At 36.7% G+C, this 25,633-nt stretch overlaps 1 protein-coding gene across 1 annotated transcript in view; it reads left to right on the top strand.

Moving 5' to 3' along the window:
* Window positions 1-645: 645 nt before the first annotated feature.
* LOC131051274 (DExH-box ATP-dependent RNA helicase DExH1) overlaps window positions 646-25,633 on the top strand; it is a 108,981-nt gene continuing 83,993 nt past the window's right edge. The window contains exon 1 of the mRNA XM_057985706.2: window positions 646-1,070. Within this exon, the coding sequence (XP_057841689.1) occupies window positions 777-1,070 (294 nt within the window). The 5' untranslated portion in view covers window positions 646-776. The remainder of the gene's footprint in view (window positions 1,071-25,633) is intronic.

The following is a 25,633-nucleotide window of genomic DNA, read 5'->3' as shown; positions in this document are numbered from 1 at the left end:
ATCAAAACAATCTAAACAACATGATCTCATCATTGTCTAACTCGGTAATAGTTGCCCATTGAATAACTTATTCCTCCCCTTATTCATCACATTCTTCTGTGTCTTTTATCGACATCTTAATTTTCTTCAAAACATACTTCTTAAGATATGACAACATCCTACTAAATCAGAAAATCAATTTCTTGACATCAATGACAAAATAATATTGTGAATACAGTAAACATCCTTAATCAGTTATATCCATAATTATCAACAACCTTCTCAATATCCTAACTGAAATGCCAACAATCTCTTATTGTCTGTTATAATGCCAACATTTTTGTCATTACTTCCATTGCTTAACATACACTAACTTTCTATTTTTCTTCAACTCTAAAATAAAAGAAACAAGCAAAAGAAGCTCATTCTAAAATCATTTGACATTTCAAACAAAACTAAAATGATTACACAACATTATTTCAAATGATTATAAACTACATAATACAAACATAATCTATAAAAATAATAATTCCATATTCAAAGCTTACATAATACAAACATAATCTATAAAAATAATAATTCCATATTCAAAGCTTTTTCATTACATTATATTTTAAATATCAAAATTAATAAATAAAAAGACTAGGTCTTCTACACTACAAAATTGCACTGAATTTTCCATAGACAACCATTGCACCTCAGTTGCAACTGGTTGTCTATGATTTTTGAATAGACCGTTGCAAGTGGGATTTATGTTCTGTTGAACTGGTGGCCATTTAAGGTTTAGCTGCGCTCATATGTTTGCATATAAAGTTTTGACTGTGGAAGTAAAAATACAGGTCGTGCAAAAACATTTTGTTGGGCACTGGAGAAAAATACAGAGCAGCATGTCGGGAAGAGGAAGAGGAGGAGGAAGATGGGGACCTAATTCTCAGCAGCGAGGCAGAGGAAGAGGAAGAGAGGGGCACCAGCGAGGCAGAGGAGGGGCAGTAGGGGGGCAACAGGGAAGCAGAGGCGGAGGAAGGGGTGGGCAGCAGCGATGGTGGGATCCTGTCTGGCGAGCGGAGCGACTTAATCAGATGAAAGAGGAGGTATAGACCTTTTTTATTTTCACTCAGTACTTATTACTTGTATTGTAACTTAAACCCTGAAAATCTTAGGGCTTATTACAGAGATGTTTCCGAATTCCGAGGGCTTATAATGATATAAGCTGAATAGGACGACTTTCCTCTTAGTAATGTCTTATACAAGAAAAATGTCACACGTCAAATCAATATCTGTCAAGAGAGTGATCCAAAAAACTAATCTTCACCTTTTTAACCATTTATATTAAATGTTATATCACGCTGAGCAATCGCCAACTTCAGTTGTCAGTTTTTTTGGTTATGCACAGGTACATCAGCGCCTAATTCTCTTGGTGCTGTTTGATACGAATCCACTTTACCTTTTATCTGTTCTTTACACGACGAAGATATTCCTTATTCCTATATATAGTTTCAGTATACGAGCAATTCTGTTCAGCTTTCTAGACCAATGTAGGTGGGTTGCTGTCACCATGGCACATCTATTAGAATAAAAGTCAATTGCGTTCTAAAATAGATTGCAGAAGTATCCCTTCCACTTTCTAGGTGGTAGTCTACATTGAGAAAGACATCGATTTTTGTTAAAACGTTCTAATTGCAAAATTAGAAAACAACATTGGCGGGGAGTGATACGAAGCTCATGATCCTGGGAAAGGGTCATAAGGAGCATACAATAAATGCTTCAAAAGAAGGTATACAGGCCCAGAAAAAGGAGGCGAGCCAAAAAAGAAAGGGTCTAAGTTTCTAATTAATCAAATGTTAAGTGACACTAGAAAGGGGTAATGCAATTTTTTTTTTTAATAATAAGTTCTAGGCACCATGGAAAGAACCATACCCAACGATCCCGAGGCGAAAGTTGAACAAGCTCACATTTACCAAAGTACCAACATGACAACCAAGAAAGAAGGATACACTGCACGGAAATGGAGAAGGCACGAAGACCCTACCAGATTTCTTATCTGAAGAGAAGCTTCAGATTTCACAAAAGTAATGCAATGGAAAATGTGAATCTTAAGCATTGCTATCTGAGAGGTCAGCAGAAAATTTAAGTGTCTAGAAAGAAAAACCCAAGCAATACTGGAACTCGCAAACCTTCTCCAACTGGAACCCTATGTTGGAGGGGGAATTTCCTTTTTGTAAAATCAAGCAAAGGATTTAAACCCAGCACTGAGAACTCTGAATATGAATACCATTTTGTGTTAGGAGAGTATTTGCGGATTTTAATGCCTGGATTAGAGGTCAAATTTCTCTAGTGGAACAGGCTGCAAATTGCTGCTCGGACATTATTGGAAGCGCCTTCAAGTATGCAAACCTTAATCCCTAGTGCTTGTTTATGTTGCACCAATGTTGGATAAAATTATAAGTTTGAGTGATTCGAGACTGACTGAAAAGATGAACATGCACTTTAATGTTGGAATTTTGTCGTGGAGAGTCGTAAAAACATAAATATGAGGAAAAAAAACCTTTCAGGTATTCAGAATTTTTTTGGTTACCAATTTGATTTGGATGAACAAAAAGGCCATACACAAAAGTTTGGCATGGGTATTGTTGATATGTTTTTTAGACACCTTTAACACAGAATAAAATACCAAAGGTATTCTATCCTCTCTTGATCAAAATCTTCTTGGATGCTGAATTATATGATCAACTGAGATGACTTCAAGGTTTCTATAGCTAGGTCTTGATGTATGGATAGCTCAATGGTTGTGATGTGATTTGCTGGAATCACAAAGGGGACTTACGTTGAGTACTTGAATGTTGAACATTTGGATGTTGCTGGAATGTGGAAATTAACTTGATTAAAAAGGGCAAAAGGATAGGGTTTAAGAAGACTACGCTACTCCTAAGAATGCAAGAGACAATGAACAATTGGGTGAAATTCAACTAAGCTCTGCTTCACCATCAACGAACAACTTCACAAAGCTAGTGCGATCTTCTAAGGTAAGCATGTGATGTTCTAATCACTATTAACAACAAGGATACCATCAAGGTATGAATATCAATTAAAGTTAAGCTCATTTAAGGATTCCAGTTGACCACACAAGGCAAACTTACAATTAGCAAATCGCTAGTGGTATGGATAAACGAATTTCACCATCACTCATTCACTATTCCTTTCATCCATCTAATCAACATGAAAGCAAATAAGAAGTAGAGACCATGCAACTTATTGAAATAACACATCAAATCCACCATAGCTTCAATGAAATTAACATCCTTCTTACAAGGAAGTCTTGGCAACAATCTTTTCCTTCTCCTAATCTAACTTCTATTCTAATTGCTAAGTATTGATTGCTATCTATGAACTATTATCTATTGCTCCACTATTACTCTTCTCTTGTTAACCTTTACAAATGAGAGATTTGAGCCTTATATAGATAGCTCTTTACAATGAATGGCTCAGATTGATTCACTATCAATGGTTGAGATTACAAGATGGAAACCCTAATTAGGGTTTGTTACAACAAACTCCATTTTAGCCAATGAAATAATTTTAAGATTTGGACACATGTTCATCTTTGAATGTGAACCAATGAAATATGAGGTTAGGTATCTCGAAGTTTGTGCTAGCATAAGATGAGTTAGATACATCGAAGAGAGGCAAGTTGATGTGGAACCCTTTGATTGGTTGAATCGTAGTTGAATTACTCGCCAAATTCAAAAACTGGCCAAGGCCCAAAAAAAAAAACTCGGCCAATACTCAAGAAAAACTCGGCGAAAACCTCGGGAACTTAAAAAATTGCTTAAATTTAATTAGAAATGCATTTTTTTTGCAAAATTCAATGAGAAGATGCATCCAATGAGTCAATAAATGAGAACACAAAAGAAACAAGCTGAGTCTAGGTATATTTAAATGCAAAGTGGGTACAAAATCGCATCCTCGTGAGGAATGTTGATGGTTGGAAGCAAAATAGTAAATAGTTTTTGTATAAATAAAAGTAAATACATCATTACAATTACATCTTTCTCTTCCCAACTCTAATAAAAACTAGGTGAGAGGTAGAACTAGAGGGTCTAGTCCTAGAAGTCTACACTGGGTGTGACTATGCCTCCTTGCTCAGTATGTCTGGCTCAAGTCGTGGCTTGTCCTCCATCCTGGATGTAGCTCTGCCTTTAGCTACACCTGGCATTGGCAATGACTCCTCATCCTCCTCAATGTCATCCAATGTGAAACCAAATCCACCCCCCACCTCCTCCATAGCCCGCCTCTCCAAATCATTGATGTCAGCCTTTGTAAACAATGTAGGCTGATCTTGCGATGTCCAATCATTGTAAGGATCTATATCATCCAAATCAATTGGACTAGTTGGTACTTCCTCTACCTTCCTTATGCGCAACTAAAGATTATATTGCACAAAGACAAGGTCATTGAAGCATTTTTGAGCTAACTGGCTCTTCTTCTTTGTGTGGATGGCCTCAAACAAGCTCCAATTGCGCTCACAACTGGATGAACTACAAGGCTGACATAAGATTCTAAGGGCAATTTTTTTGAGATTTGGGGTATTTCCACCCCAACTTTGCCACCAAGCATTTGCAAAATAAAATTAGGTTGAGGGTAGCACCCCTTGCGGGGGTTTGAGGGTGAGAAAGAGAGGGGTAGAGAGATAGGTCTAAAATTCAGGGCAGATAAAGTGAGTCAAATAGAGAGAGCGAGAGAATGCTAATAGGAGCCTATTGATTACTGAAATTTGACTAAGTCTGAAAATTTAAAAGATCATCTAAAACCTAGAATTCGCACTATAACTCCTAGAGATTTGAAACCACTCTTAAACATCCTACCAATATATATATGAAATATATACTTAAATGTTTTATTTCATGTATATATTTTGATGAAGAGAATAAGATTGACTTGAAAAAAAAGAAAAATCGATAATTTTTTGACATGTTTGGGCCTTTTTTTTTAATGCAGCTGTGAGTTTTTCTGACGAGTTAAAGTCAAAAAAACTCGCCAAAGAAAAATAGTTGCGAGTTTTATAAAACTTGCCGAAAACTCGGTGAGTTGTTCAACTAGCCCGTTGAATGATGATGAAGATGCCACCTCAGTCTATTCTTTGTAGATCATTGCAAGTGTATGTGGTTGAGCAATATCTCTTGATGCTCAACATCTTCAAACTTGTTGTGATGATGATAGAGGCATATTCCCAAATTGCATCATTTTAGTGATCAAGTTAACTTTGCTTAACTCTTCTGAAGCTATCTTTTCTTGATCATGTTTGCCCCAAGCCTCTTACACCTTGATTTCATAGATTTTGCCCTTCATCTTAATGAGTTCACTTCTTTCCTCCATGCATCCAACTGCCACATTACACTCCTTAAACCCATCCAGAATTTGAATTTGAATTTGAATTTTGCTTTCAACTAGAGCCGACCTAGGGCCTTTCTCATTTCTGAACGGGTTTAAGGAGGTTATTTGCATGAATAAGGGCGGGATTTTGAATTTATTCTGTACAAATTGACCGCTGAATGTACCTATCTAGGGTCAAGTTGGCTAGGTATTGAATTTATTTTAAATTTCATCTTGTTGCTTTTTAGGAATCTACTTCTTCCAATCTAAATTATCCTACACTTGTGCCATACTCCTTGGTTCACCATTTATAGGATAGGCATAAAGATCGCATACATTGAATACTAGGGAAATATCTATTGGTTCTAAGAACTCAATTTCATATGTACTTTCTTTAAATTTATGTGATAGTTTAGATGGGCAAATTTTATTGGGCTTTAATTTAATATAGGTTCCTTAGGCAGTTGCTCTTTCCTCAATGCACCATGACCAACTCTCCAAGTCAGTCTTCTCCCTCTTGTGCACTTCCATTTGTGCTTTCTAGTTGATGCTAATCTCCTCTATTTGCTTCTTGACTTGTGTATGTACCTCTTACATATGCAATGTGAAATCTTCAGCCTTTGTGCTAACATATGTCTCAACTTTTGTCCTCAAAAATTGATGACACCAAACGTAGCTGTCCCATACACATCCTAAAATGGTGTCTCTTCACTTGATATGTCCATCTAGTGGGCTTGTCTCCAACCAAACATCTAAGCAATTTGCCAAAACTTTGGTCGACAACCTTGGTTTGCAGATGGTATGCACAACTATATTTGAACCTTGTACCCAACTTCTAAGGTGTCCACCAAAGTGTCTAAAGAACTTGGTCATTTGGTCTAAAGTAATGTTCTTTGGGAAAACCAGGCAATTGTACTATTTTGTTGAAGATTCAATTCTCTTTTCACATAATTTGTTTGCCTATAAGGCATGAAATGAGTCATCTTTGAGAATTTGTCAACAATTTCAAAAAATTAGTCATTATCTCTGTGTTCATGACAATCCAAGGATGAAGTCCATGGACAATTCCTCCTAAGGTCTATTCACACCAGTGATGGCTTATACAACCTTGTGCTCTATGCCATGGCATTTTGTTGGTTGACACATTTTATATCTCTCAACAAATTTGCACACATCTTTGTGTAAGTCAAGTTACAAGTATCTCTTCTCTAATAGGGCTTGCATCTTGTTTGATCCGAAGTGAATTCTCAATTCACCATTGTGCAACTCTTTGATGAGGTTCTCCCTCATGATCATCGCAGAATACATAATTTGTTTTAGAATAGTTACTTGTCTTGGCCAAAGTAGTCCTCATATGGGTGTTTGTTTCCAACCAACGATTGTATGAATGTCTTCCGTGCATTTGCGAATTTTGGATTTGCGGCATTCAAACCCTTCATTACTTCCATGCATACTAGCACAAGAGTCATAGTTGACAATAATCATTAGATAGGTAGATATTTGTATAATAATTTAATAGTGCATGTAATAAGTGTGGTTAGGTGTACTGTGTAGGTCATCATGAGTTTGTTGATAGTCATTTAATATGGTTATTGTACCATTTAATATGGTAGATGTAATAGTACTTCTCTAAATCTATATTTTGTGAAGTTATTCCTAGCAAACTTCTCTCATCTTGTTTATTTGCATTTTCTAACATTGGTATTAGAGTTCTACGTTAGGATTTGTTCCTGCAAGGAAATTTGGGAAGAAGTTTTGATCATGGGTTGATGTCATCAATTTGGTCAAGGCACAACTGTGGGCAGAAAATCAGTCAAAATTGTGGGTCGTAGAAGGTGAAAAATAGTGGAGCAGAAATATCTAAAAAAATCCAACAAAAAAAGTGGGTTACAGATAAGGAATTGTGGCTGGGGTTTATAGTTGTGTGACTGAAAATAGTAAAAATTGTGGTAAAAAATTAGCAAGATTGTGGTCAATTGTTGGCTGAAAATTGAAGGCAATAGTTAACTGAAAATTGCAGGCAATTGTTAGCTCAAAATTGTGGGTGATTCATCTACTAAAAGTTGCAGTTCGAAAAGGCAGAAAATTTCCTAGAAAAAAACTACAAAGATGCATACTTTTTCTCATGTTTTTCCTACAACATATCACAAATTTAGGGCAAATGATTTCCTAATGGTGACCAGGGCATGAGATGTGAAAAATAGTCCTAAATGATTAGGGCATGTAAAAAAGTGCAGATCAGAAATTTTAATTACTTGCAGCAATTTTTTGGGCATGAAATTGTGTAGCTTTCCTCATAAAAATTGCAGTTATTAAAATTTATGCAAGGGGGTTTTTTATTTGCTGATGGTCTGCAGGTCAAAAATACCATTTTTTGGTAGGGCAGAAATTTTGGGTATTATTTTTATTTAATAGTTCCTCAATTCTATTTGGAAAAATTATATTTAAATTTTTAAGCTTAACAAATTCTAGATTGAGAGGGCTTACAATTTCAGTTAGAGGGAGGGTTTCAAATTAATGCCATGTTACCCTGCGTTTAGGGGATGTGAGTGGGATGGGGGGATGCATGTTGGGGACGGGGACGGGAGGGAGCCATTTTTAAATGGATGATATGGGACTGCTGTTAAAAAAAGTGAAAATTAAAAAAATGTAAAAAATGAAAATATTCGAACTATAGCATTCATAAGGCAATCATCATATACATTATAGATCCTTAACACGTAACATTGGAGTTCAATTGATATTTTCATTTCATAGAAAGCGACAAACAAATGAAGTTTTAACCAAATTTAATTGCATTCATTGACAAAACACTTGCCATATTATATTAAAAATTACATCAAAATGTTCAAAGGCTGCAAATTTCAACTACAAAATGACAAATATATAGAAATATTAATATGCAGTTGTCCCTAATGAGCCTCCCCTAACACTGTGTCAAAATCAGAGTTTGAGTCACTGCCACTATGAGAGTCTGTCTCATCCAGGGGAACCCCAAGTGATGCATCATGTGCCACCTCCTCATCAACTTGTGTAGTATCTTCATGATCAACATACCAACGTGCAGTTGGAGTTTGATGATCCTCAGGTGTCTGTTGATCTTGAAGCTGCAAGGCACTATGCACAATCACCGGCTTCTCTAATTGTAAAGAGGTAAGCCTATTCCTCTAGACTGATTAAATGAAGCTATATGTAGACCAATTCTTCCTTGTAGTAGAGGAACTAGCAACTTGTGAAAGAAGACGAGTGACAAGCATCCTCAACTCTGGTGCATCCTTGCCATGCCATGTCCATCCAATGGGGTTGAATTGAGCTAATGTAGCTCTGTCCATCCTCACCTTTAGTCTACTAAATGTTGGGTCAAGAAGATTCACAAAGTCTAGCCACTGTGCTCTAATTTTGCTAGGGGCCTCCTTGGCATACATTTTTGCAAGGGCCCTCATCAAGCCTTCTTTCACCTCTTCATTATCACATGGAGGCACTTTCTCAGGTCTTGCAGCATACCATTCAGGATTTCGAGTGTAGGCACTCATATGAAGTGGGGTGTTCATAGTGTCCCACGTTGGTGTCACAATGGGCCTAATGTGCTCCTCATAAAATGTTAATGCATGATAGCTTCGGTAAGATAAATGATTGAATGAGAGATAAATGAAGTCTCTCATTCAATCATTTATCCTATCGATAAATTATGGTGAAAAACTTCAAGCTATTAATCCTTCATTTGATGACCATTCTTCATTCGTATATGTTCAATCTACTTAGTTCGATCAATGCTTAACTATCGATAATCATCCTATAGCATACCGATTAATATCGATTTATATTCTAATGTATGAATCCCAATTAATATCGGTTTGTCTTATTAACTGTGATCACCGACTATTAATCGGGCTAACACATGTATTCCAATTTATATTGGTTAATATATTTAACAGTGAACAATAATGATTATCGGATTAACTAAACACTGATTGGTATTGGGTGTTAATTTAAACATGCGCTGATTGATATCGGGTTAAGTATACACCGATTGGTATTGGGTGGCAAGGTAAATACACACCGATTGTTATCGGGCTGTTAAGTTAAGTATACACCGATTGGTATCGGTTTGTTAAACATACACCGATTGTAATTACAGCGATAAGCCAAAGGGTACGATCAAGCAATGTCTTGATCAGTCATGTCTAAAAGACATGACCGGTCAAGGCATTGCTTGATCCTCCCTGCTTGCATATACATATCAATCGGCATTTGTGAGAAGGACATCGAAATCAATAAATGCTCCTCTCACCTGCCATAGAAAAGAAGATGTCGGATTTATCATATAAAATAGATAATACATAGATCAAGAAAATATAAACTAGAATATAACTTGCATATTGGATTGAGAATTGAACATCATTTACATAAAATACCAAATTAGGTCCCTACTATGAATTGCTTGCCTCATCTATCCAAGCATGCTATCAAATGTTTCATTAATCTCTCCAAGTCCATGAGAGTTTGTATTAGCATATCTTATTACCCGCACAATAGGTGAGAAAATGGAGAAAATATATCTGCAAAGAATGAAAATAATTTAATAAATTTACAAGTTAGAAACTTAGAAACAAAATTAGAAATTTAATACTAAAATCATGAATGTATTAGTTAATAATAAAATCAGAAGTTTAATACTAAAAATCAGCACTGCTTAAACTAATAAATAATAAATGTCTTACCTCATCGTGGACCACCAATTATTGTTGAGGATTTTTTGTTTGACACGTTTTCCTTTAGTTGTGTTTGCCTCCGTCCATGTACCCCACTCTGAATTAACCACCATTGATTGTAGTTTCTCTTGCACCTCAATTATCCTTTCCAACAAAATAAAGTAGTTGGCAAATCTGGTATCCACAGGCATGAGGAATTCTTTCCTCGAAAAAGTCCTAAACAAAGCAACTGATGTGTGATGATGTCACGGCCCAATAATAAATGTACCAAATAAACATATATTCATGTATTACGATTTTAATCATAATTCAGATATTGGTTCTGATCTTTTTTTCCATTAATTCTTTACCATTGATCATTAATTCAAACTGTTCCTGTACTGATTAGATAATAACAAAACAAATATTTACTTAGACTCTAATTAATATTAATCACTATTAACAACTAAATTGATGGCAAATATTAATAAATGACTGTTAATATTAATGGTGCTTAATTCCTAAGTAAATCGAATGGGGTATTACCCCATTTCTAAAGGACGTAACCTAGGCAACAGTCAGCAAATGGTGGATGTGACTTTGTATTTCCTATCCCCATGGGATATTTATGGGTGCATGGTGGCATCCCACAGGGGCAGAGAGATTAATAAGAGGAGATCACGGGAAGAAAAGTCATCGCCAGCAGAAATCATTGGAGTTTATAAAGGGAGGAGATGCTTCAGGTATGTCTTTATCATCCCAAAGAATGGTGGTAACTGTTGTTTAACAATGCAAGAAGAGTAATACGTGTATTAGAATTTAAAAACAGTCACAATATGATACGGGTGTAAACCATTTTCACACAGCTAATAAGTCTGTAACAATCTGCTATGTGATATGCCGTATCATACAGTATGTTGTGAATTTGATGATACGTATAATGATTGATAATGAAATAAATCACATAATAGCACAGCAAGTTTTCTAATGAATTCATATTCTGGTTATCTGTTAGAATAATCATAAAAATTACATAAAAGGATAATGTAAGTTATGAACTGATGTAATACTAACAGGTTAATTATATCAATCCAGACTAAACACGTTGTACAATTCTATATTAATAACAGTAAATAGAAATAATAAACTACATTTACAATGAACTTATTAATCTACACTTAAATGGATATTATTCCAGGGAGGTAAAGGGATTTGTAGAGGGGATACTGTCCACCCAAGTAGTCCACCTACCGAATCGTAATAAATCAGTGGGCCAGGAGGGTAGGTGACCACTATTGGTCTTGGGTTTGGCTGAAATAATCCACCACTACATCCACTGGCTCCCTGGAATAAGGAAATTAATTAATTATGAAATAAGGTATACAAGGGGATAAGACCCGCATCATAATGAGTAGGCCACTTTGGTGGGTGATTAATCTGCTGCCAGGGCCAAAATGGCTGGATGACCGCTTTTGGGCTCAGAATGGGAGGTTGGGCAAACCTGGTCATACGTTGTTTCCAAATCATATAATAAAATGAATTATGCTTACAATCCTTTAACATACAATTGTATAACTTCAAAACTGCTGTGTATGTAATGATTTATGAGTAGATGTGTCTTATAGGATTTAACAGAAAAATCCTTTTTGGTAAGTTATTTCTCTGTTTATGATTTATTTTCCTATTTGTTAATTCAGTCAAACATATTTGTGCATATATATTTAGTAGGGGACATTACAAGTGGTATCAGAGCAACCTTCCTGCTACCCTGTAGGAGTTGTTAATGCATAGACGCGGAAGCAAAATGAGTGAAGAGTTGAGCAATGATCTAAGAGCATTCATAGAGCAAACAGCCAACACTACCCAAGCCCTCATAGAGCATAATGAGAAAACCAATCAATTACTCCTCCAAACACTTCAAACTTTAAGCAGCAATAATTCTAGACCCACCCAGATTAATGGTAGGGACACAAAATTCAATCATTCAGAAAATAATCACGTTAATGACATTTCAAACATAAGGCCCACAAGACCAACCTTTTCTACCAAGAGAAGAGCGTAGGGAAGAAGGGGAAGAAGAAAATATTTCCCCTTGGATAATGTAGATGAAATCTTAAGGGCATATTCGAGGTTAGACCCTGAATTAAAGGCAAATGCATCTTTCGGAGACTACCATGAGGCTAAGTTAAGAACTATTCCCCAAAAAAGGAAAAAACATGGGGATAAGGATCTTAAGGAAAGAATAATCAAAATTACTATTCCCAACTTTGATGGCTCAGGGAAATTTTCTGCCCAGTCATGGATCCAAAACTTGATACTTGCCATGACGGAAGAGAATGCAATCAAATTCGCAGTATTACACCTCATGGGAGCTGCCCATGATTGGTGGCACCATTTCATCACCTTAGGCCATCAGAACATCACCTCCTGTGAAGAATTTACTCAGAAAATTATCAAAAGGTTTGATCAAAATCACCCACAGTGGTACTTTAAGGAGCTAACCTGATTGAAGCAAGAGGGGACTGTAGAAGAATTTGCCACTGAATTTCAAAAGTTAGCAGTAATGGTACCAGAAATTTCACAGGTTAGGCTTACCTACCTCTTTGTAGAGGGGTTAAAAGACTCAATCCGTAGTATAGTAAGTGCCATGGATCCTAGCAATCTAGAGGAGGCAATTTTGAAAGCAAGATAGTTTGATACTCCCTCATCCAGGGAGAAATCTAATTCTTTTCCATCTAATGCACATTCAAAGAATTTGTATAGGGGAGACAAATATAGGAAAGAGCATCACAATAAAAGACCTTGCCATTATTGTAAAGAACCATGGGAAAAGGGCCATATTCGTAAAAATGGAGAATTTATATTCGTAAAAATGGAGAATTTAAGAAACAATGTGAGGATTTAAGAAGGAAGAACTAATGTTTCAAATGTAAAGAACCCGGGAAAGAAATCACCAATGTAAAAAGATACAAGTAGACCACTTAGAAAGGGAGTTTGTTGATGAAACGGAGGAAAATCCGAGCTAAAAGGCAAAATTCAGTGACACTGAACCTGTTATTCTAGCAACCATCTTTCAGAATTATGGGCATATGCCCCTCAAACTTAAAGGCACACTTAAAGGACAAAAGGTAGTTGCTTTGGTCAACAGTGGGGCCTCCCACAATTTTATTAGCAAAGAACTAGTGACTAGAAGAAAGATAAAGACCCAAGAATTTGAGGGATTTAAGGTGGCACTAGCAAATGGATTCATAGCCCCATGCAGCAAGCTTATTCCACAATTAGAGCTCAACATAGGGAACCATACAATCAAAGGTGATTTCTACACGGTGACCCTTGACAATGATGCCATTTTGGATACTCCATAGCATAGTTTTAAAACTCGTGGACTCGCCACGGACTCGTGAGTCCATTGGTGGGTCGAGTCGACTCGCCAAGGACTCACGAGGCGAGTCCATCCCAAAGACTCACGAGTTTTTTGAGTGGACTTGTGCGAGTCTTTCACTCGTACTCGCGCAATTCAAGGGAATATGCCCAACCACGATTTTTAAGTGTTTTTTTTTTCACTTTTTTCACTCATTTGGCATTGTTTCCTGGTAAAAACAGGCTTGTAGGGTTTGAAGGAGGAGAGGAAAGTTAAAGCAACCTCATTCTCTTCATTAGAATATATACATGAAATATAACATTTAAGTATAAGTCCTTTCTTACACTTTAAGTTATATTTCATGTATATATTGGCAGGATGTTTGAGAGTGGTTTTAGAACTCTAGGAGTTATAATGCAAATTCTAGGTTTTAGAAGATCTTTTAAATTTTCAGACAGTCAAATTTTAGTAATCAGTAGACTCCTATTAGCATTCTCTCGCTCTCTCTATCTCATTCATTTTATCTACCCCGAATTTTAGACCTATTTATCTCCCTATCACCCTTCCTCTATCCCCTCTCTCTACCACTCTCTATTTCCTTCTTTCCTCTCTCCCCCAAGATCTAGACCTATCTCTCTACCCCTCTCTCTCTCACCCTTAGACCCCAGCAAGTGGTGCTACCCTCAACCTAATTTTGGTGAGTTGGAGAAGGCACATCAGACTCCTAGAACTAGACCCTCTAGTTCTATCTCTCCCTTGGTTTTCACTAGAGCTTTGAAGAGGAAGATGTAGTCTTCTCTTTAGTCTGTTTATTGTTGTTTTTCACATTTGGACATATCATTATATGTAATTTTGTAAACATTTATAAACTTATGCTGCTATTATACATTTTAAAGTTTGAAACTATTAGTATGAATGATTAAATCTCAAATATTGAGTGTTTGGAGATCATATGACATGTGTAATGTTTCAATTATGGCTCTTATGTTCTCTAAATGCATTAATTTCTTTATGTTTTTTTTTGTAAAACTATGGTTTTTTTTTGTCGAGTCCTTTTGTGAGTCTTTCACGAGTCCAAGTCTGAGTCTAATTTTTTGATTTGTTGAGTTTGTGGTGAGTCCGAGTTTTAAAACCAAAGTTCCCAGACTTGGACTCGGCAAGGCCGACTCGACTCGTGACTCGCCTATGACTCAGCAAAATTAAAAAAATCCTTGAAATTTAGAGATTTTTAACGATTTAAAACTTGTTTCATGCACTCATTATTGAATAAAGCTTAAAGACACTATAACATCATCAAATAGAAGCTAATTTGATCACATACATAAACATACATCCATCACATGCGTAGAAATGTAAATTGTAGCTGAAGGAAATAAAAAACATAGATATATAGAGTTATAAATGTTGTCAAATGTATATAAAATCCATGACATCAAATGGTCCCAAACATATATGTAACTGTAAACAAAAGCAAGTCTATGGCTCAGTCTCTAGCTTAGCCTCAGCCTCAGCCTCAGAGTAGTCTGTCTGCCTCCTACAAAGGCGTCTAAGGTAGGTCCTGGATGACTGAGTAGCTATAGTCTCCGCCTGTGAGGTGCCGCAATGATCAACATCAGTTGTGCCTGTGTTGGATCGTGCCAGGAAACTCTTTAGTATATTTCCAAGCCTCATCCTTTTTAGGCATTGTGAAAAATGAATGTTTTTAAAACGTGAAGGCTGCTGCAATAAGAAAATTTTATAAAGTTATAAACTAATAGAAAAAATCAGCAAACCTTACTTTTTTTTAAGAAAAAATTGTAAATACATGTTTACAAATTTTTTCTAAAAAAATGTAGGGTTTGCACTTTGCTATTAGTCTACTTCTCTCATTGAAGTTAAACTAAAAAAATAAAAACATTCAAGATTTGAAAAGTTAACTGTTAAACTAAAAAAAATCAACAAACAAATGGAAAAAATCCATTAACATACCAAAAAAAACCAACAAAATCTACAAAGTTTAACACTTACCTCTTTCAAATGAGTTGAGAAGTCTTGCTATGGACTCCTTGATGCTCTCAATGCAAGCCTATGGCCTCCCCAATGTGATTGGTGGTCTCCTTGATGCTCTTTTTCCCTGCTGGTTGCCAACCTATGGCCTCTTGTTTTCCTTCCTCTCTCTCACTTTTCCTCTCTTCTTCTCACAACTAGCAATTAGAAGACCTTTTAGGGTTAAATGAAAAAGAAATACAAAAAAAAACATGTCAAAAAACTTTTTTTTTGTTTTTGCAAGTCAAAACATTGACATGTCGTGGCGCGAGTCCTGGAGCTCAGACTCTACGAGTTTTTCCATAACTCGCCTGACTCGCGAGTCAGGTGAATTATGAGCAAAACTTGCCGAGTCCAAGTCACGAGTTGTCGCGAGTCAGGCGAGTTATGGCAAAACTCGCCGAGTCCGAGTCATGAGTTGTCAAAACTCGTCGAGTTTGGCTCGACTCGCCAACTCGGCAAACTCGCTTGATTCACGGCGAGTTTTGATACTCTGTTTAAAACTTTGCTCCATGGATATATTCATTAGGCCGCTTCACTATGGATCTCCCAAATATGGAGATTTGTTTTCGACACAATGGGAAGGAAGTCACCCTAAAGGGACTACCTGATGGAGCAGCAAAAATAGTGACATGCAAAAAATGGAAAAGATTCTTAGACATGGACAAGGTGAGTGGATTGCTCGATGTTTGGTTTTAGATCAGTCCACTCCCCATGATGAGGTAATCCATATTGATGTCCAACCATTTTTAAGAAAACACAAAAAGGTTTTTGAAGACATTCTTGTAGGTCTTCCTCCCAGTCGAGGTTTTGAACACTCAATTGAGTTAGAAGTGTTGAAATGATTAGCTAGTTCGGATCATATTTTAATGATGCCATGTGGCAATTAAAATATTATCTTATTGTAATAAGGTTAAAGTAATTTATGTCTAATAGGGCTGGGCCCAAATGTAACGTGTGGTTTACGTCTAATAGGACTGGGCCCAAATGTAATGTGTGGTTCATGTCCTATAGGGCTGGGCCCTAAAAGGAAACGTGGCTCAACTTGCAAGTTATGTAGGCCCCAAATTTGGGCGTCAAAAGTGCAGGTTAAATATGTAAAATAAAGGGAATTTGGCAAAAGCCGACTTGGGAAAACTTGAGCATGAATCTTGTATATAAACAAGATTCATTCTACACAACCATATCCTTATCAAGTGTGATCAGCCTTGTGCAAGAACAGTCAGCGAATCTGGCATGTTAGAGAGCGAATCCATTGGACAACTTGCTGGGCAAGGTGGTGTGCTATACTTCAGTGATCTCCCTCTTCAAGTGGTGTCGACATTCTGCTCTATCTGAAGACATACTACAACTGCATATTCTAGGTTCAGTCTGCCCTAGATTGGCGCTCAATCAGATAAGTAATCTGATTCATGTAATTTGCTTATAAATAAGGAACTGATCTGAATCTTTGATGTTGGGTTTTTTCCTCCAAGAGGGAGGTTTTCCCAGGGTACTTGTGTCTTGTGTTGTGTGCTTTTATTATTATTTCTGCTTATTCTTAGTCTGATTATAATTCAAGTAACTAGATTAACATCTGATTGCCTAAAATCAATAAGAAGAAGGAGCTAAGCTTGTGATTACCACTCCTTATAGACATTCCCACATATTCAAGGAGGAATTTGAGAAAACCATTAAAGAGTTGTTAGAGATAGGGCACATACAACCTAGTTCAAGTCCATTTGCATCTTCGGTAGTCTTGGTTAAAAAGGACGGAACAATGAGAATGTGTGTTGATTATAGGGTATTGAATAAAGAGACCATAAAAAATAGATACCCTATTCCACAAATTGATGAACTGCTTGATGAGCTTCATGAGGCCAGATATTTTTCTAAAATTAATTTAAGATCAAGGTATCATCAAATAAGGATGAGAAAAGAGGATGTGCCAAAAATTGCTTTCTGTTGTCACTATGGGCATTTTGAATTTTTAGTTTTACCATTTGGTCTCACAAATGCTTTGGCCACATTCCAATCATGCATGAATTACATTTTCCGCAAACACCTCAGGAAATGATTATTGGTATTTTTTGATGATCTCCTTATTTATAGTAGAACTTGGGAAGAACACCTCCAACATATTGATGAAGTATTGAGTATCCTTGAATCAGAAACACTATTTGCTAAAGCTTCCAAGTGTGAATTTGGCTTAGAGGAAATTCTTTACCTTGGCTACAAGATTAATTCTCAAAGAGGTAGTGTAGATGAAGAGAAGATCAAAGCCATCAAAGAGTGGCCAAAACCAAGAAATTTGACTCAGCTAAGAGGGTTTGTAGGGTTATGCACTTATTATAGGCAATTTGTTAAGGGGTTCTCCAAGATAGCAGCTCCTCTCACAGATTTGACAAAGAAAAGAGCTTTTATTTGGAGTGAGGTATCACAAGAAGCATTTGAAAAATTGAAGGAGGCAATGAGCTCATGCCCAGTCCTTGCCATTCCGAATTTCACACAACCTTTTGAGCTACAATGTGATGCTTTAGGAGAAGGAATAGGGGCAGTCCTCATGCAGAACAAGCACCCCATAGCTTTTGAAAGCCGTAAATTGACTGAAATTGAGAAACACTACTCTATCTACGATAAGGAAATATTGGCCATTATGCACACATTTACAAAATTTAGACAGTACCTAGTTTGTGGCAAATTTAATGTGAAGACAGATCACAACAGCCTTAGTTTTTTCATGAATCAAAAAGATCTCAATGATCGGCAATAGAAATGGGTGAGCAAAATTCAGGCTTATGATTTTGATATAGAATATGTTAAAGGGACAAACAATGTGGTAGCTGATGCTTTGTCCAGGTGGTCTTATTTAAATTCTCTAACTAGCATTATTGGGGATTGGAAGGTTCAAATCACAGCCGAATATGCCAAGGACTCTTTAGCCACCAAAATAATGGAAGGGAACTTGCCAAGTGAAGACTACAAGTTCGTGGAGGAACTGATCCTCTATAAGGATAGAATTTTTTTTGTACCTAACTCCAAATTTAAAGGTACAATTATGATGGAATACCATGATAATCCCTTGGCTGAACATCAGGGGTATTATAAAAAATACAAACAAATAAGGGAGAAATTTTCATGGAAGGGCCTCAAAAGAGATGTACTAAAGTACGTTCAAGAATGTATAATATGTCAGAAACCCAAGGTTGAACAGACTCATCCTGCCGGGCTTCTGCAACTACTACCCATTCCTGACCAAAAATGGGAGATTATCTCTATGGATTTCATTACCAGCCTACCGAAAGTCCAAGGCAAAAATTGCATTTTGGTTGTGGTAGATCACCTAACCAAATATGCCCACTTCTTTGCAATATCCACTAAATATAGAGCACACCAAGTGGCAGAGGTTTTTTTTAGAGGAGTATTTCGGTTGCATGGGTTATCAAAGAATATTGTCAATGATCGGGATAGCCGCTTCTTTAGCTAGTTTTGGCAAGAATTATTCAGATTAGCAGGTACAGATTCACTTCCAGCACTAGCTATTATCCTTAGACCAACGGACAAACATAAATAGTAAATAAGTGGCTAGAGGGATATTTGAGAAATTATGTTACAAATCAGCAAAACGCATGGATTAGATGGATGCACTTAGGGGAGTATTGCTACAATACCACCCATCATATGTCCACTAGCATGAGCCCTTTTAAGGCCCTTTATGGATATGATGCTATTACTTTTGGAGGATAGGCCATCCAAGAGAGCAGAGTGCTTGGAGCTAAGGACTTTATAGTTTATACAACAGAATGTGGATATCCTGAATTCTCTAAAGGATAACTTGCATCTTGCCTAGAATCAGCAGAAAATTTATGCTGATTGGAATCGAGAAGAAAGAACTTTTGAGGAAGGAGACTTTGTTTTCTTGAGACTTCAACCCTATAGACAGTCCTCACTAAAGGCCAAGAGTGCTGAAAAGCTTAAAACACGATTTTATGGTTCTTACAAGGTATTGCAGAAAATTGGAGAGGTAGCTTATGAGATCGAACTGCTGGAAAACAGCAGGATTCACAACATTTTCCATGTATCCAGGCTTAAGAAAGTTATGGGGCAGCAAGTTGCTCCTTGTGCTGAGTTACCTCCCCTTGATGATGAAGGCAAAGTAATATTGGAACTTGAGATTATTTTGAATATCAGGGAAAAGAGATCGAGGAACAAAACCATTCCTCAATTTCTGGTTAAGTGGAAGGGATTGCTAGAAGAAGATGCTACATGAGAAGGGGAGGAAATTTTTAACCATCCCCAACTCAAGTTGCTTGAGGACAAGCAAATTCTGGAGGGGAGGACTGTCATGTCCCAATAATAAATGTACCAAATAAACATGTATTCATGTATTACAATTTTAATCAGAATTCAGATATTGGTTTCATTTTCTCCATTAATTCTTTACCATTGATCATTAATTCAATCTGTTCCTGTATTGATTAGATAATAATAGAAACAAATATTTATTTAGACTCTAATTAATATGAATCACTATTAACTATTAAATTAATGGCGAATATTAATAAATGACTATTTATATTAACGGTGCTCAATTCCTAAGTAAATCGCATGGGTTATTACCCCATTTCTAAAGGATGTAACCTAGGTAACAGTCAGCAAATGGTGGACGTGACCTTTAGCAAGTCACGTCTCTTCTAAGGGGCGTGACTTTGTATTTTTGATCCCCATGGGATATTTATGGGTGCGTGGTGGCATCCCACAGGGGCAGAGAGATTAATAAGAGGAGATCACGGGAAGAAAAGTTAGTACCAGCCAAAATCATTGGATTTTATAAAGGGAGGAGACGCTTTAGGTATGTCATTGTCATCCCAAAGAATGTTGGTAACTGTTGTTTAACAATGCAAAAAGAGTAATACGTGTATCAGAAGTTAAAAACAGTCACAATATGATACGGGTGTAAACCATTTTCAACAACTAATAAGTCTGTAACAATTCTGCTATGTGATATGCAGTAACATATAGTATGTTGTTAATTTGATGATACGTATAAGGATTGATAATGAAATAAATCACATAATAGCACAACAAGTTCTCTAATGAATTCATATTCTGGTTATCTGTTAGAATAATCATAAAAATTACATAAAAGGACAATGTAAGTTATGAACTGATGTAATACTAACAGGTTAATTTTATCAATCCAGACTAAACACGTACAATTCTATATTAATAACAGTAAATAGAAATAATAAACTACATTTACAATGAACTTATTAATCTACACTTATATGGATATCATTCCAGGGAGGTAAAGGGATTTGTAGAGGAAATACTGTCCACCCAAGTAGGCCACCTACTGAATCGTAATAAATCAATATGCTAGGAGGGCAGGTGACCGCTACTGGGCTTGGGTTTGGCAGAAATAAGCCACCACTACCATCCACTGGCTCCCTGGCATAGGGAAATTAATTAATTATGAAATAAGGTATAATCAAGGGGATAAGACCCACGCCATAATGAGTAGGCCACTCTGGTGGGTGATTAAGCTGTTGCCAGGGCCAAAAGGGCTGGGTGACTGCTTTTGGGCTCAGAATGGGACGGTTGGGCAAACCTGGTCATACCTTGTTTCCAAATCATATGATAAAATGAATTATGCTTACAATCCTTTAACATACAATTGTATAACTTCAAAATCTGCTGTGTATGTAATGATTTATGAGTACAGGTGTCTTATAGGATTTAACAGAAAATTTCCTTTTGGTAAGATATTTCTCTGTTTCTGATTTATTTTCCTATTTGTTAATTCGGGCAAACATATCTGTGCATATAAATTTAGTAGGGGTCATTACAGATGATTGCAAATAAACATTTGTGTGGCTCTAGCTTCTGACACCACCTCCTTCACCCAATCTATTTTTCCAATGTCTTTTAATGCAATGTTCAACTCATGAACACAACATGGGGTCCAAAAAATGTGCTTGTAAGCATCCTCTACCATTAAGCCACCTAACTTGCATACATGAGCTGGATCAGTCACTACTTGTACAACATTGGAGGGTTCAACCCCTTCTATGGCATCCTTGAAAAATTGAAATTGGAAGCTTTCATCCTTCTTCTTCAAACAATCAACGACTCTAAGAAAATAAGAGCCTACTGAACATGTGTCAAGAACATTGATGAGTGGCTGATATCTAATATTGGTCCACCCATGCATAATGATAGAGCATCCATCCTTTATCGAAACTTGTGTCCTCTTCTTCATCATTATACTCAGCTTAGAATACTCCTTATCAAAGAGAGAGGTGTGTAGGTTATAATCTCTAGGTGGAGCGTATGAAGGACCAACTGCAAATGCATCTTTGAACATTTTTACATGAAATGGTATGGCAGTGTGTTGATGGTGTTTTGATGCACTATCGAACACAAAATAAAGTATTAAATACTCTATCCTCTCTTGAGTAAAGACTCTTAAATGCTGAAGATTTGCATAAGGATCACTTGAGATGACTTCAAGGTTCTTTTATGTCTAGTCTTGACTTGTTGGATAGCTTCAATGGTGTATGATGTGATTTTGCAGGTATCACAAGGTGGACTTACACTGAATGCTTGAATGCTCGAATGATGCTAGAACGCAAGAACATGAGATTTCACTTGTTTTGAGAAAAGGAAAAGGTTTAGGAGGCTATTCTAACTCTAAGAATGTAAGAGCAATGGACGATCTTTGATGAAACTCTAAGTTTTGCTTTGACATGCTATGAACATCTTCGCAAGGCTAGTGCGATCTTCTAAGGATAGCTTTATGATTTTCAAATCATCTCCACAAGAATGGACACCATCAAGTTGATGCATATAAATGAAGAAGCGATAATTGAAGTCAAGCATGGCTAATATAGATCCAGTTGACTACGCAAGGCATGTTACTAGTGGCAAGGTGTTAGTAGTATGGATGTACGAATTTCACCATTGACCATACACAAGTCTTCCATTCATCTAAACAACTTGAAAATCAAATGAGAAGTAGAGATCATGCAAATTGTTGAATCGACATTTCAATTCACCATATCTTCAATGAAGTTTACATACTTATTACAACAATGTCTTGGCAACAATCTTTGCCTTCTTTTCCTACTCTAATTGCTAACCTATTGATCAACTATCTATTGACTATTTGCTATTAATTTTACAAATGAAGAAGTGAGGCCTTATATAGTGCTCGCATTACAATTCAGTGGCTCAGATCAATTTGAGATCAATGGCCAAGATCAAAAGATAGAAACCCTAATTAGGGTTTTTTGAACCCATTACAAAGCATTTAATGCTTGACCAATGATAAAATTACATTTGATGGGACACATGTCCTCCTTAGAAAATTCAACTAATAGATGACGAGGGTAGGTACATCGAACTTTGTGCCCATGTAGTAGTTATCTTCTTTTGTAGGATGAGTTAAGTACATTGAACTTGGATGCCTTATCTTGAAATGATGTGATTGGTTAAATGATGATTGGGCGCCATCTCAACTTGCTCGATCTTTGTAACTCATCACAAGTGTGTGAATGAATGAATGAGGCATATCTCTTGATACCGAACATGTCCAAGTTCTTGATGTGATGACGACTTTGTTCAAGTTGATCTTCTAACTTTGATTAAATCTTTTGAAATTATCGCTTGTCTTGATATCTTGCATTCTTGAGCTTTATTTGGCTATACTGGCAATGATTCTTGGATTTTCTAAGGAAATTCAAGATTGTGAAAGTTTCCACCTTGAGTGCTTGACGTTGATGCTTATCTTTTTCCTTGATGTTGTATTCAATGTAGACCTTGTCTTGCCTATGCTTGATCCTCATTGTACCTTGAATGCCTTAGACCTTGTCATTGCTTTGGATGGATTGTGTTCTTGCCTAAGGCGCTTGGAGTGACTCCTGTATTCCCCTCGATGTATACGACTCCTGTTCCTACCTTATATGAGCTTGTGACTTGACGATCCCATCGGCTGCCTTGTAGAGACTCGAAGTGCAATATCCTTCTTGACAAGAGCTCGTCTTGCTCCAGCCATCTTTCACTTGTGAGAATTGTCTAAGTCAATTTCTGTTTTTTTTGTTAATTCACAGCCGAAGCGGTAATTTAGCTTTTCCTTGGAGCTAACAACCAGTCAAATAGACTGGAACCTAAGACCTCCCATGTAGGAGGCTCGCAGCTAACCACTGCGTTGTGGGGTCATCCCCAATTGTCTAAGTCAATTTCACCAAATAAATATAAATTGGTCACCTAAGCTAAGCTAAAACCCTTAGTTGTAAATCTGACCCCTATTGAACAAAATGCCCGAATACGCAAAGTGAAGACAATAAAACCCTTATAATAAAAAAACTTGTCTCAGATCTGTCACATAATTTCAGAGAGAAATCGTATATCGACACTTATGCATTGTGACCCAATACATATACTTAAATGATTGATTGCTATTCAAACCTTCAAAACATGTCTGAGCTTATGAGATGACTTTGACCTTTTTTGCCACTGTCAGGGTAATAATAAAATCACCTTCAAAACATGTCTGAGCTTATGAGATGACTTTGACCTTTTTTGCCACTGTCAGGGTAATAATAAAATCAGTCCAATTTGCTGATATAAGCATTTAACAATATCGACTTGACAATGAGATCGACTTGGAGAATGAAGTGGTTGTGTTTTGACGATGTTTAGCACTTTCAAAATGCACAAAATCGTTCCAAAGAGGAACACTTTGATTGAATTTGGCAATCACTGAGACAATTCTGAACCTCAGATCGGAGCCTTGAATCGCCACCTTAGAGGTCAAATTCGCTGTGTGGGAGATCAATTTGCTGTCCTCTAATCACTTGTTGAAATATGAATCGCTGATCGAAACTCAGAATTGTCGCCTCTTACTATTAATTCACTGTGCAAACTCATGTACTTTGATGCCTCTTTGAACATGTATCAATGAGTTAGCTGATTATAAATTGCTGTTGACCAAAATCTGATCACTGTGGAGACAATGTGAGTGTGAATTACTGATCAAGGTGGTCGCTTATGATGCAAGGTGGATAATCGCCATTGAACGAAGTTGCTGTGCCTTGGTTTCCATCTTTCACAGCCTCAAACATGAATTGCTGATCACCAAATTGCTAATGTTGCTGATGTAAATTGGTCAATGCCAAAAGTGAAGTCGCAGCATGTCTAAGACTGAAAACGCTCCCAACTTAACCAAAATTTGATCACTGGTGTATCCATTTGCTGTGTGCAGTTCGGTCATAGGCAGACACAGGTAAATCAATAACAAATTGATCAAACAAAGTGATCAATGTGAAGCTTTTAGCAATCGATAGACCATCACAACTTGGGCGACTTTTATTAAATGATCTTGAATTGGGATAATAAACAGTTTGACCACCCTGATTAAATGTTAATCCACAAATTTTAAATGATACTCTTGGTTTTTCAAATCGCTGGGCTTTTCATTAAATGTGGTTTGATTGAATTATGATGCTCCTTTAAATTTCACCAAGTTGAAATTTTATTATCACCTTCATCGAACTTACAAATTGCGGCTCACTATTATAACCACTTGCATTGAATGTCTTCACCAATTGCTTGAATTGATCTTGGTTTTCAAAATTCTACATAGAATGCAACGCAAGAGATATGTCGTGCAGTGCAAGTTCTCATTGAGTGTTCGCTAGGCATTATTGATTTCGTGACTTGCATTGCGTAATGCCTCATCGCGTGACGCCCATACCTTATACGCTTCTTCGTTCTACATTCATTGTGTGACTTCCTCTTCATTGCAATCGAGATTGATCAAAGCTTTATGCGTGACGTGTGTGCAAGTAAGGCATGACGAACGCAAAGCTAATGCATAGGTGTGAAAGCTTCGCATGACGAATGTAAAAATCAATGGTACACGTTAGAGCTTCACACGATGCATGCGAAAGCTTCGTGCGATAAGCATAAAATCAATGATATGCGCAAGAGCTACGCATGATGAGTGCGAAAGCTACGTGCGACAACTACACATGATAAGTGTAAAAATGCATAGTGGGTGCGAGAGCTAGGCACAACGTATGCAAAAGCTACGCATGAAAGCTATGCGCGACGTATGCTTCTCCATGCCTCAGTCAAATTTTTGATTTTTGATTTTTTTCAATTTTTCAATTTTTCAATTTTTTTGTATTTTTGAAAATTTTTAATTTTTTTTTAATTTTAAAAG

Source organism: Cryptomeria japonica, chromosome 9 (genome assembly GCF_030272615.1).
Source record: "Cryptomeria japonica chromosome 9, Sugi_1.0, whole genome shotgun sequence".
Classification (NCBI taxonomy): Eukaryota; Viridiplantae; Streptophyta; class Pinopsida; order Cupressales; family Cupressaceae; genus Cryptomeria; species Cryptomeria japonica.
Note: the sequence above shows the minus strand (reverse complement) of the source record. Positions and strands in the feature narration are given on the sequence as shown.